Genomic DNA, 12,034 nt, shown 5'->3' on the forward strand with positions numbered 1-12,034 from the left:
CATGAGTCCTTTTGTTTTGAGCTATTGTGCGTCTGGTCTTTTTGGCCTGTTTATTTTTAGGCACTCTTTCTATAATAGGTAGATTTGCTCTTTACCTATGATATGGGCTCCAAATATTTTTTTTTGACTTTGCTTATTATATTTTTCTTTAAATATTTTCTTTCTTTTCATGAGTTCAAAAGTACCCATCTTTTCTTTTATGGCCTCTGCATTTTGAGTCATAGAAAGGCCAGAGCTTTAATCTTGTTTCTTGTTCTCTGTAGCGTTGACTGTCTTCACTCTGTGGCTCCCCACAGGGCCCAGAGGCCTTGGGGAGCCAGGGGAGATTGGGAGGGTGGTGGTTAGTGAGAGAGTGGGAGCGTTTTCAGCCTAGGCCCAAGTCTCCCAGGGCAGGAGGACCCTGCCTGCTTCCTGATGGCTCCCCACCAACCCTCAGGACCTGGGCTATCCCTTGGAGCTTGGCTATCAGAACTTCCTCTACCCCAGTGAGCCTGACCTGCGAGATCTGCTTCTCTTCTTGGCTGAGCGTCTGCCCACCGATGCCTCTGAGGATGCAGACCAGCCTGCAGGTACTGGGTGTCTGGGGTGTGGGTGGGGGCGGTGAGGGGAGAGGAGGGCCTTCTGGGGGCTGTAGGGCTGAGAGAGGTAGAGGTAGTGAAAAGGTTGATGAGTAGGGATGGTGGTATGTGCCTTCAGGAGAGCTAGGCAGGAGGATTAGGCATCAGAGAGGGGCTACAGGGCAGGGGGCAGGGGGCTGAGGTTGAGCTGACCCTGGTGGTGCATTGGTGCTGGGAGGGGCCTCCCTGACTCAACCCCTGTGCCCTCCCTCTCTCTCACTCTGCTTTAACCACCTGGGCCTCCTGGGTCCTTCTCAAACACACCTCAGTACACTCCCGCCTCTGCACCTTTGTATCGTGGGCTACCCTTCCCCTAGGTATCCTCATGGTTCACTCCCTTACCTCTTTGAGGTTAGCCTCCTCTCCACAGCCCTCTCCTGATCCCCGCCTGGCTGCAGTCTGGATGGTACTCAGAATCCTATTCATGATCTCTTTCCTCTGCTAGCTTGCCGGCTCCCTGAAGGCAGGGACCTTTATCCAGTTTGTTCCACGAAGTAGCCCTAGTGTCTAGAACAGCGACCTGTACAGAGTAGGTGCTCAGTGTTTGTTGAATGACTGAACGTGAGAACGCAAGCTGGATAGATGTGTAACTCTGGATGGGGGTCAGGAGTGGAGGCTGGTCTCCTAGGGTATGCCCTTTTGGATTTGCAGCATTGTCACCTGATTCACTTCCTCCCCATCCCCCATAGGTGACTCAGCTATTCTCCTTCGGGCCATCGGGAGCCAAATTCGGGACCAGCTGGCACTGCCTTGGGTCCCGCCCCTCCTTCGCACTCCCAAGCTGCAGCACCTCCAGGTGGGACCCCCGATTCCCGTGGATCTTCTCTTGTCCCTGTCTGGGTGCCCAGGGTTTTGGCCCCCTACCCCTGGCGACCCTCATCCCACTTCATCCTGGAGGTTCTGAGCCTGCTCTCCCACCAGGGCTCAGTCCTCCGGAAGCCTTTCCGTGCCAGCAGGCTGGTCGTGCCCGAATTGAGTTCCAGAGGCGGTGAGCATGAGGCTGTGGGGAGGGGTGAGGAGGAAGGTGGGGGGGACCCTCATAGTGTTGCCATGCGGCAGGGCCAGCTGACTCTGTTCCTGCTTCCAGAGCCACGGGAGTTCCAGGCGAGTCCCCTGCTGCTTCCAGTCCCTATCCAGGTGCCTCAGCCTGTTGGAAGGGTGGCCTCACTCCTCGAACACCATGCCCTGCAGCTCTGCCAGCAGACGGGCCGGGACCGGCCAGGGGATGAGGACTGGGTCCCCCGGACATCCCGCCTCCCACCCCAGGTACAGCCGGATGCCTGGCTCCCTGCTGTCCGGGCTGCTACTCACTGACGCTCCTGCTGGTCCTGTGCTCCTCTCCTTCCCCACTTTGTCCCTCCCTTCCGTAGTTTCCCCTCTGTGTGCGCTTACCCAGCTCCCCACCTGAAAGAACACTGGAGTCAGAAAAAAGGAGAACCTGGGACAAGTCAGTATCCCTCCTCAGAGCCTTAGTTTCCTGTGCTAAAAAATTGGATAGTAATAGTGCTGTCCTCTCAGGGCAGTAGTTAGACTGAATAATGTGCGTGAGATTCCTGGCAACCGGAGCAATCCGGATTTGCTACCTGCCTTCATTCATTCATTCATTCATTCATTTGGAGTCTTGCTCTGTCACCCAGGCTGGAGTGCAGTGGCATGATCTTGGCTCACTGCAACCTCCATCTCCCGGGTTCAAGCGATTCTCCTGCCTCAGCATCCCAAGTAGCTGGGATTACAGGCTTGCACCACCACACCTGGCTAATTTTTATATTTTTGGTAGAGGCAGGGTTTTGCCATGTTGGCCAGGCTGGTCTCAAACTCCTGACCTCAGGTGATCTATCCACCTTGGCCTCCCAAAATGTTGGGATGACAGGCATGAGCCACCGTGCCCAGCCCTACTCTTTCTCTGTTTCTGCACTTGTCACTGATGTTCATTTTTCTGGTTTCTAGGTTTTTGCACTATTTCTGCCTGTCCCCATTATTCTAGTTCTGTGTTTTTGCTGCTTCTCTTTCTTACCTCTCTGTCTCCTCATTTCTGTACTGAATTTCTCTCTCGCTCTGTTTACCTATCTGTTCTCCCTTCTCTGTCCACTTTATCTGTCCCCTCTTCTTCTCTGGGTGCCTTTGTATCTGTATCCCCTTCTGTTCTGTCCACCTCTGTATCTGTCCCCTTCCTTGCTGTCCACCTATATATCTGTCACCCCTCTGCCTCTGTTTACTTCTTCATCTCTCTCCTCTTCCTGTCTGTCCATCTCTGTATCTGTTGCCCATTCCCTCTGTCCACTTCTTTATCTGTCCCTTCTTCCTCTCTGTCCACCTCCGTATTTGTCCCTCCTTCCCTTCTGTCCATCTCTTTATCTGTCCCCTCTTCTTGTCTTTTTTTTTGAGATGGGGTCTCGCTCTGTCACCCAGGCTGGACTATAGTGGCATGATCAGGGCTCAAGGCAGCCTTGAATTCCCGGGTTCAAGCCATCTTCCCACCTCAGGCATCTGAGTAGCTGGGACTACAGGTGCACGCGCCCAGCCAATTTTTGTATTTTTTGTAGAGATGGGGTTTTGTCACGTTGACCAGGCTGGTCTCGAACTCCTGACCTGAAGCGATCCGCCCACCTTGGCCTCCCAAAGTGCTGGGATTACAGGCATGAGCCACCGTGCCCGGCCGCCTCTTCTCTATCCACCTCTTTGTCCCCTCTTCTTCTCTATCCACCTCTGTATCTGTCCCCTCTTCCCCTCTGTCCACCTCTGCATCTGTCCCCTCCTTCTCTCTGTCCACCTCTCTGTCACTCCTCTCCCTCTGTCCATTTCTTTATCTGTCCCCTTTTCCTCCTGTTCACTTCTCTTTCTCCCTCTCTGCATTCTGCTCTATTTCTGGCCCCTCTTCCTCTTTGTTCACCCGGGTATCAGTACCCCTCCTCTTCTGTCCACCTTCATATCTGTCCCCTCTTCCTCTCTGTCCACCTCTGTATTTGGCCCCCCTCTCCTTCTGTCTGCCTCTTTATCTGTCCCATCTTCCCCTGTGTCCACAGCTCTGTCTGTCCCTCTACCACCTCTGTGTCGGCCCCCTCCTGGTCTGTCCACTTTCTTATCTGTCCTCTCTTTCTCTGTCTTCACCTCTGTGTCTTTTTTATTTATTTATTTTTATTTTTATTTTTTTTTGAGATGGAGTCTCCCTCTGTCGCCCAGGCTGTAGTGCATTGGCGCGATCTTGGCCCACTGCAACCTCTGCCTCCCAGATTCAAGTGATTCTCCTGCCTCAGTCTCCCGAGTAGCTAGGACTACAGGTGTGCACCACCATGCCCAGCTAATTTTTGTATTTTCAGTAGAGACGGGGTTTCACCACGTTGGCCAGGATGGTTTCGATCTCTTGACCTCGTGATCCATCTGCCTCAGCCTCCCCAAGTGTGATTACAGGTGTGAGCCACCGTGCCCGGCCATCTGTCTCTGTTTTTATAATCTATGGTAATTTTCAAACATAAATGTAGAGAGAATATTCTAGTGAATCCTATGTACCATTTTGCCAACTTTTCTTCATCTGTTCTCTCCCAAATTTTTCTTTGTTGCTGTATTATTTTAAAGCAAATCCCAGACATCATGTCATTTCAACTCTAAATACTTAGGATTACATCTCTTAACTCATGAGGACATTCAGTTTTCAAGGTAACCACTGGACCATTTTCATGACTAATGAAGTTAACAATGATATCTTGTGGTTTTTGTTTGTTCTTTTTTTTTTTTTTTTTTTTGGGACGGAGTCTTACTCTGTTGCCCAGGCTGGAGTGCAATGGTGTGATCTCGCTTCAGTGCAACCTCCACCTCCTGGAGGTGGAGTGCACTAAGTTTTGTATTTTTAGTAGAGTTGGGATGTCACCATGTTGGCCAGGCTGGTCTTGAACTCCTGACCTCAGGTGATCTGCCTACCCTGGCCTTTCAAAGGGCTAGGATTACAGGCATGAGCCACTGCACCCGGCCAACAATGATATCTTAATACCATCCAACACTGAGTTCATAATCAGATTTTCCCAGTTATCTTAAAACTCTCTGTTCTTGTCCCTCTCTTGCCTCTCTCTCTCTGCCGCCTTCTGTACCTGGTACCTTTGATTCTCTGTCTCTGCCCTGTCCCCGATAACCTGTCTATGATTCTTTTGGATTTGGGGGCTCTAGGCTCACCCCGCTCTCTTCCCACATTCTTCTCCAGCATGGGGATCTAGTGGGTGGAGAGAAGTATGTCTGTGAGCAAGAGGAGACCCCTTTCCTCAAGGAGATCCCAGGCTGGTGGAGCAGTAGAGCAGAGCAGGGCCTGCCTTAGTGGGAAGGCTGGAGGGTGGGGATGACTTGTTTGTATACTCCTGTCAGGGGGTCCTTGGAGGAGGCAGGGCCTTGGGTGCTAGGTGGGCCCCTACATCCTTCTGCTTCCCCCGCTTTTTCTCCCCAGGAGGACACACGGGCTCAGCGGCAGCGGCTGCAGAAGCAACTGACTGAGCATCTGCGCCAAAGCTGGAGCCTGCTTGGGGCCCCCATACAAGCCCGAGACCTGGGAGAGCTGCTGCAGGCCTGGGGTGCTGGGGCCAAGACTGGTGCTCCTAAGGGCTCCCGCTTCACACACTCAGAGAAGTTCACCTTCCATCTGGTGGGTGCACCTGAGGACATGGGATGTGTGGCTGGATGTGGCAGGCTTGGAGGGTGGCTTTTTGTGTCAGCGCCACACCTTTATCCACACACAGGTTCCTGTGTTCCCACTGGACAGGCCCTTGCCCACTGGGGGTGGGTACCCAGAGGTCCCCTAGCTTCTTAGGGACTTGAGAAAATGTGAATAGGTGGGAACCATGCAAGGGTGTGGGGGTGTTCTTGGGGCAACACCCCCTTTCCTCAGGCAGTTTCCTCTGAGCATATCTTCTGTCCTAAGATGTTCACTCTGAGGGCCCCCGCATCCTTCTCATAGGCATTTGAGGCTTGAGAGATGGGGCAGGTGGGTAGGAGCTGTGTCAGGGTCAGGGAGCTTTCTCCATGAGCAAGCACTCTGGCCTGAGATTGCAGATGGTGCCTTTACCCACACAGTCACAGTCTAGCCGCCATGAGTGCTTGAGTGGACATGCATACTGCACTGGGGGCAGTTCTCAGGGGAGGCTGAGGCTGGGCCACGTGAGGAAGGGCCTTCCCCGACAACCAGGATGCCCCTCGTCACTCCCCTAGGAGCCCCAGACCCAGGCCACTCAGGTGTCAGATGTGCCAGCCACCTCCCGGCGGCCTGAACAGGTGAGCAGAGTGGGTTGGAGGGGGGTGTCCCAGGCCCTTGCTTGTCTACTGGGCCTGACACCCCAACCCTGACTGGCCTGGGCCTCCCAGGACACATGGGCAGCTCAGGAACAGGAGCTCGAGTCCCTTCGGGAGCAGCTGGAAGGAGTGAACCGCAGCATTGAGGAGGTTGAGGCCGACATGAAAACCCTGGGCGTCAGCTTTGTGCAGGTGAGGAGCGGGGGAGGGGCTGCATGTTGGGCTAGGTCAGAAGGAGGGCCTCAGGGTGTGAGGGACTAGATGGGACAAGAGGTGCTCTGTAGAGGTCTGCACATGGCAGAAGGGATCTGTGGGCCTCTTGAGGGTGGCTGTGAGAATCAGGCCGGGGTGAGGGTCTGTGGGCATCTATGGGGCACCGTGGGTCTGCATGGGCAGGGGATTAAGGGGTCCTCGGAGGGTCTGTGGGCATCTGTGGGGCACCACGGGTCTGCATGGACAGGGGATTCGGGGGTCCTCGGGGTCCTTGGCACCAGTGTGGAGCCGTCAGAGAGGCCTGTGGGGGCCACAGGGGTGTACAGTCATCTGTGGAGCTCCATGGGGGCTGCGGCACGTGACTGGGTGTCCGCGGGCCAGGCAGAGTCTGAGTGCCGGCAGAGCGAGCTCAGCACAGCGGAGCGTGAGCAGGCCCTGCGCCTGAAGAGCCGCACGGTGGAGCTGCTGCCTGATGGGGCTGCCAACCTTGCCAAGCTGCAGGTGGGGTTGGGGATGTGGCTTTGGGGGGGAGAGGCAGGGCGCGGCGGGGCGGGGTTGGAGGGCCCAGCCTGTGTGACACATACCCACCCCCACCAGCTTGTGGTGGAGAATAGTGCTCAGCGGGTCATCCACTTGGCGGGTCAGTGGGAGAAGCACCGGGTCCCACTCCTGGCTGAGTACCGCCACCTCCGAAAGCTGCAGGATTGCAGAGAGGTAAGCAGTGGGGCACTGAGCTGTGGGCAGGCCAGGGAAGACTCGTTCCCTCTCTAGGGGGCCATCCCTGTGCTCTGCTCACTGTCTTCTGCCTGTGGGCTCCTGGCAGCTGGAATCTTCTCGACGGCTGGCAGAGATCCAAGAACTGCACCAGAGTGTCCGGGCGGCTGCTGAAGAGGCCCGCAGGAAGGAGGAGGTCTATAAGCAGCTGGTAAGGCCTGTGTGAGGGACCTGGGTAGCTTAGGAGGGTGGGGGGCGGGTCCTGGGGCAGTGCCTGCTATGTCCCTGCCTAGGTGTCGGAGCTGGAGACTCTGCCCAGAGATGTGTCCCGGCTGGCCTACACCCAGCGCATCCTGGAGATCGTGGGCAACATCCGGAAGCAGAAGGAAGAGATCACCAAGGTACGCTGCCAGGGCCATGGAGGGTGGGTCATGTGGGCTGTCAGGCATAGTGTGGCCGCACAGAGACCTCACACCCTCAGGCAGAGCTGTCCAGTCACACTCTAACACAGAATAGTCACACACAATCCATCCCAGTCACCCCTGACACAGTGACACAGTCCCTGTCTGGTGCACATGAGGACCCTCCACTGCAGCCAGCCTGCCCCAGGCAGGGGGCTCATGGCCACCATGGTGTCTGCCAGATCTTGTCTGACACGAAGGAGCTTCAGAAGGAAATCAACTCCCTATCTGGGAAGCTGGACCGGACGTTTGCGGTGACTGATGAGCTTGTGTTCAAGGTGTGGGGCAGGTTGGGCGGGGGTGAGTGGGGTGAGGCTGGGCTGCTGCCTTGTGCATCTGCTAATGGGCTGGCTGGGGTCCAGACCCAGGCCCTGTGTGAGGCTGGAGGTGCACTGATGCCCAGGGCTGGCTTTGTTTCATGGAGGATGAAGCTAGTGGGGTGGTGGGAGAGGGTGGCCTTCTTAGGGCATGGAGATGGTCAAGGGCAGCCCGCTGATACCTTTGAGGTCCCTGTGTCTGGTCAGGATGCCAAGAAGGACGATGCTGTTCGGAAGGCCTATAAGTATCTAGCTGCCCTGCACGAGGTGAGGGGAGACATGTGCCTGGGGTGGGGCTGCTGGGGGTGGGTGGGGCTGGGTGCAAGCCTTCTGCTCCTGTTGTCCCCAGAACTGCAGCCAGCTCATCCAGACCATTGAGGACACAGGCACCATCATGCGGGAGGTTCGAGACCTCGAGGAGCAGGTAAGGCCTGGGGGCAGTGTGGGGAGCCAAGGCAGGCGAGGCGGGGCGGGGGGGGGGGGGGGACAGTTGCTCAGGTTATGCTGAGAGAGGCCGTGGAGCCAGACACAGCCTATGGCTGGACACCCAGCCCTGCCCCTTAGTGCCTGTGCCTGTGACCTGGGACGGGCAAGTGGCCTACTGTGAGCCCCAGCTTCCACCCCAAGGGCCCTCCTGCCTGCCTCCCAGGGCCATGGGCAGAGGCTTCAGTTTAAAGAGGTAGGGGGAATCTTGCCACATGGCAAAGGATGCTTTGGGTAGAGGGAACACCACGCGAGGCCTGGCCATGGACAGAGCAGGCTGTTGTTGAAGGTGGTGGGAGGGGCCCAGAGTGGCTGTGATGGGGGCTGGCGAGCAGGAGCTGGGAAAGGGGCTGTGTGCGCGCTGAGGGGGCATGTGTTCATGTTGCCTCAGATCGAGACAGAGCTGGGCAAGAAGACCCTCAGCAACCTGGAGAAGATCCGGGAGGACTACCGAGCCCTCCGCCAGGAGAACGCTGGCCTCCTGGGCCGGGTCCGGGAGGCCTGAGGAGCTGCCGGCAGAGGTCTCTCCCCAGCCTCAGGCAGGGATTTGGGGTGCTAGAGGCAGTGGCCAAGCACATGCCCTAGCTACTTCCTCCACTGCCCAGTTCTTCCTGCTGCAGCCTTGGACCCAGACCCCTGCCCACTGACCGCAGCCCTTATATAGGGTGATAGTCCAGCACGTGGGGAGCTCGGCTGCCGTTTATTGGGGATGGTACTGTGGGTTGGGGGCCTTGAATCCCAAATAAATGAGTAGTTCCTCTGCAGTCTAAGCTGAGGCATGGATCAGGGCTCAGGGAATGGGAGTGAGGTGAGTGGCAGGGGAGACAACGGGATATTTTTGGCAAGTCAGTGTGTGTGGCTGTGTGTCTGCATGGGACTCAAGAGACCCACTGTGGGGCTGTGCGTGTGCACATGCATGAGGTAACACAGGTGAATTCTAACAGGCCGTGCGTGTGAGTGAGCATGTATTGGGACCTCAGATCCTGAGGGTACTGACGCTGCTTCTGTGTAGGCCTCTGGGCACACCCGTGTGACAGTGCCCCTGTGGGTCCTGAGGCTGGCTGTGGGTGTGCGCCTTGGGGGATGTGGGTTGTCAGGGCTGTGCTTGTGTGTGATTGTGTGATGATGCAGCTTTGAGGTTGTTTGAGTGTACTGAGGCAGGCTCTCTGTGTTTTGGGGTTTATGTTGAGTGAGGGACAGGATTGTGACATTTTGTGTGTCTATGTGACTTTTCCAGCCCTGAAGTCATCTGTGCGAGCAGCTGAGGCAGGCTGTGTGTGGCTGGTTGTGAAGGCTCTTGTTTGGCGGCAGGGCTCGACTCGGGGGTGTGTCTGGGGCGGAGGTCGGGGCTGGGGCCAGGAATGGGGCCCGGAATGGGGCCCCTCTGAGCAGCCTTGGGGCAAAGGATATGATGGGGGAGGGATGGCTGCCAACGGGGGAACAGGGGCCCTGGCAGGCAAGACAGTGGAAATCTCACTTCTTGTTCCCTGTGGGCACATCCAGGGCCTGTCATCTCTGACCCCACCACCTCTGCCTCCCACCAGTTTGGCCCCTATTCGTCCGTCCTCCTTTCCTTGTTCTTGAGGTCAGGGACCAGGTGTAGGGTTGGAACACCTGCTTGGCCTCTGGCTCCGTTTCTTGCGGAACTCCAACTCATCCACGGTCCACACAGCCCCCTTCTCGCTCTCCACCCGCACAAAGCACTTGTGCAGGCTCAGGTTGTGGCGGATGGCGTTCTGTGGAAGGCCGGGGACAGGGAGCAGGTGGGCGTCAACCTCTGAGGCCAGCAGCCACCACCAGCGACCCACATCCCATTCCTCCCCAATGTGCCTATAAGCCCAGCCCCAGGCCTGCCCACTTCGAGCTGCGGTGGCACTTGAGGCCATCCCAGCCACCGCCACCTCAGAGGAGCTCACCTTCCAGGTGGCAGGATGGTTTCTGAAGAAGGCGAACATGCGTGTGAACCAGTGGTAGATCTCATTGAGTGTCCGCTGCTTCTCTGGAGCCTCCAGGATGGCCTGGAAGTTGGGGGGTGGGATAAGGGGCATGTTCCCCAAAGTTGGGGTTTAGAGGGGCTGTGACCTACCCTGAGCCACCTGACATGGGGGTGGAATTGTGGGGGCAGGTAATCAGGGACAGGACTAGATGTGGGGTGAAGCATGGGGTCAAAGATGGAGTTAGAAAAGGGGTGAAGTGTCGGGTCGGGCAGGGTTAGATGTGGGGTGTGGGTATGGTTGTTCTGGGATTAGGTAAGGGATCAGGACTGAGGTTGGGAATGGGGTCTTGTTCAGGGCTAGGGAAGGAGATGGGGTTGGGTTGGCATAAAGGCTGGGGAAGGAGTTAGAGTAAGAGCTGGGGTATGTTTAGGGCAAGGTGCAGAGATGGGGTTAACTTTGGGCTATTTTATAGGTCCAGGAGAGGGTTAGGTATGGGGCTGAGGTGGACATCTGGAAGGGGATAGGTTTAGGGTCAGAATTTGGCATGCTCTGGCCTGGACAGTGGTTTAGGTTTGGATTCGTGGACAGGTTTGGGGTGAAGCTAGCATGAGGGGTCACATTTGAGGCGTGGCTTGGGGCTCCTTGGGGCTGGGGCTTGGGAATGGAGGAACCCACTCTGAGGGCACTCAGAGGGAGACAGGAGTTTGGGAGGCAGGTCCCCCACCCCATCTTTGTCTTCCTCCTCCTTGGGGCCGAGCTGCCCTGCTTACCCAGCGGATGAGCGTGGCATAGGTGAAAGGGGGTCGCATGTTGTGGAACTTGAAGTAGTCCATGTTGTGAAGGAACTCTGTCAGAGAGTGGGGATGAATCAAGCCCCATGCAGGACCTCCTAGCTAGCTCCCTGTCCCCTCTCCCTACAAGGTGAGTCTACAGGCCTGAGATCTCACCGTCAACACCTGTGTCCCCACGGGCACAGGTACTGTTTGCTGAGCACCTGACATAAGTTGTATCATTTATTCTTTGCACCACTTCTGCCAAAATAGTTCTCCCCGAGGTTGAAAAGAAGCAGAGTAACTTGCATACCAAAGGATGCAAGAGGTTAAATGGCAGAGCTAGGATGACAGTCAGGGTCTCTGATCCCTGCTAAGCCTACAGGCCAGGCCTGGTGGACAGCAGTGGATAGGTGAACTCGGGCGAATCCACCCCGATTTTCCTTGGTCAGGGGAGGAAAGGAGGTGCTCCTGGAATTACTTAGCAGGGTCCCTCCCTTCTGATGGCCGAACGTAGTAGCTGGAGTCCAGAGTGGGTGAGGCATGGCCCCAAACCCCAGGGGAGTCAAGACTAGGGGCCAGACACTCGAGACCATATGGGGGACTTTCAGGCCACGAACATTCTGAAAGGAAGCTTTTGTGAGCGGATGCATTTTCCCAAAGGCTGAGTGGTGGCAGCTGCGGCGGTGGTGGTGGGAAGGGGCAGCATGGAGCTCCTTTGCACCCTCCTCCCAGAGCCTGTCAGGATTAGGAGCTTGGGGGCATTGTGTAGTGCAAGGACCATTCTTACCTGGGAATGTGCTGTTTCCATGGCTACCCCACAGGTGCCTCCGCACAGCAAACAGGCTGTCAGGGGCCTCCCGGGGGCCAGACCAGGCTGGGACGGCACTGCCTTGGCTGCCAGCAGCTACAATGCAGCAGGAGCCCTTGTCAGATGATGCCTGGGGGAGGGGTAGAGGCTGGTGACCCAGAGGCTTAAACTTCCCACTTTTTACTTTTTATTTTTTTTGAGACTGAGTCTTGCTCTGTCGCCCAGGCTGGAGTGCAGTGGTGCGATCTCGGCTCACTGCTATCCCCCGACCTTCCGGGTTCAAGCAATTCTTCCTTATTTTTATTTATTTATTTTTGAGACGGAGTCTCACTCTGTCACCCAGGCTGGAGTGCAGTGGCGCGATCTCAGCTCACTGCAAGTTCCACCTCCAGGGTTCATGACCTTCTCCTGCCTCAGCCTCCCAGTCGCTGGGACTATAGGCC

The 12,034-nt window shown here is 56.4% G+C and overlaps 2 protein-coding genes across 6 annotated transcripts in view; one reads left to right on the plus strand and one right to left on the minus strand.

Annotated features, from left to right (window-relative positions):
- The window catches only part of CCDC22 (coiled-coil domain containing 22), a 19,006-nt gene extending 10,163 nt beyond the window's left edge, over positions 1–8,843 (plus strand). The window contains exons 2-17 of the mRNA XM_031936605.1: positions 264–340; positions 425–569; positions 1,307–1,413; positions 1,539–1,605; positions 1,705–1,883; positions 5,047–5,241; positions 5,805–5,867; positions 5,958–6,077; positions 6,480–6,599; positions 6,696–6,812; positions 6,922–7,023; positions 7,106–7,213; positions 7,456–7,551; positions 7,798–7,857; positions 7,940–8,014; positions 8,465–8,843. Coding sequence (XP_031792465.1) covers positions 264–340; positions 425–569; positions 1,307–1,413; positions 1,539–1,605; positions 1,705–1,883; positions 5,047–5,241; positions 5,805–5,867; positions 5,958–6,077; positions 6,480–6,599; positions 6,696–6,812; positions 6,922–7,023; positions 7,106–7,213; positions 7,456–7,551; positions 7,798–7,857; positions 7,940–8,014; positions 8,465–8,578 — 1,745 coding nt within the window. The 3' untranslated portion in view covers positions 8,579–8,843. The remainder of the gene's footprint in view (positions 1–263; positions 341–424; positions 570–1,306; positions 1,414–1,538; positions 1,606–1,704; positions 1,884–5,046; positions 5,242–5,804; positions 5,868–5,957; positions 6,078–6,479; positions 6,600–6,695; positions 6,813–6,921; positions 7,024–7,105; positions 7,214–7,455; positions 7,552–7,797; positions 7,858–7,939; positions 8,015–8,464) is intronic.
- FOXP3 (forkhead box P3) overlaps positions 8,754–12,034 on the minus strand; it is a 19,086-nt gene continuing 15,805 nt past the window's right edge. For 3 of the 5 annotated variants that reach the window (XM_023201619.1, XM_023201618.1, XM_023201617.1), the window contains 4 exons: positions 11,571–11,721; positions 10,781–10,857; positions 9,990–10,091; positions 8,754–9,809 (listed from right to left, as the gene is read on the minus strand). In XM_023201619.1, the coding sequence (XP_023057387.1) occupies positions 9,660–9,809; positions 9,990–10,091; positions 10,781–10,857; positions 11,571–11,721 (480 nt within the window). In that variant the 3' untranslated portion in view covers positions 8,754–9,659. Of the gene's footprint in view, positions 10,092–10,780; positions 10,858–11,570; positions 11,722–12,034 lie in introns of all 5 variants that reach the window. The other 2 variants (XM_023201616.2, XM_023201615.1) reach the window with 1 other exon arrangement.

The sequence above is a fragment of the Piliocolobus tephrosceles genome, chromosome 12 (assembly GCF_002776525.5).
Source record: "Piliocolobus tephrosceles isolate RC106 chromosome 12, ASM277652v3, whole genome shotgun sequence".
In the NCBI taxonomy this organism is placed as follows: Eukaryota; Metazoa; Chordata; class Mammalia; order Primates; family Cercopithecidae; genus Piliocolobus; species Piliocolobus tephrosceles.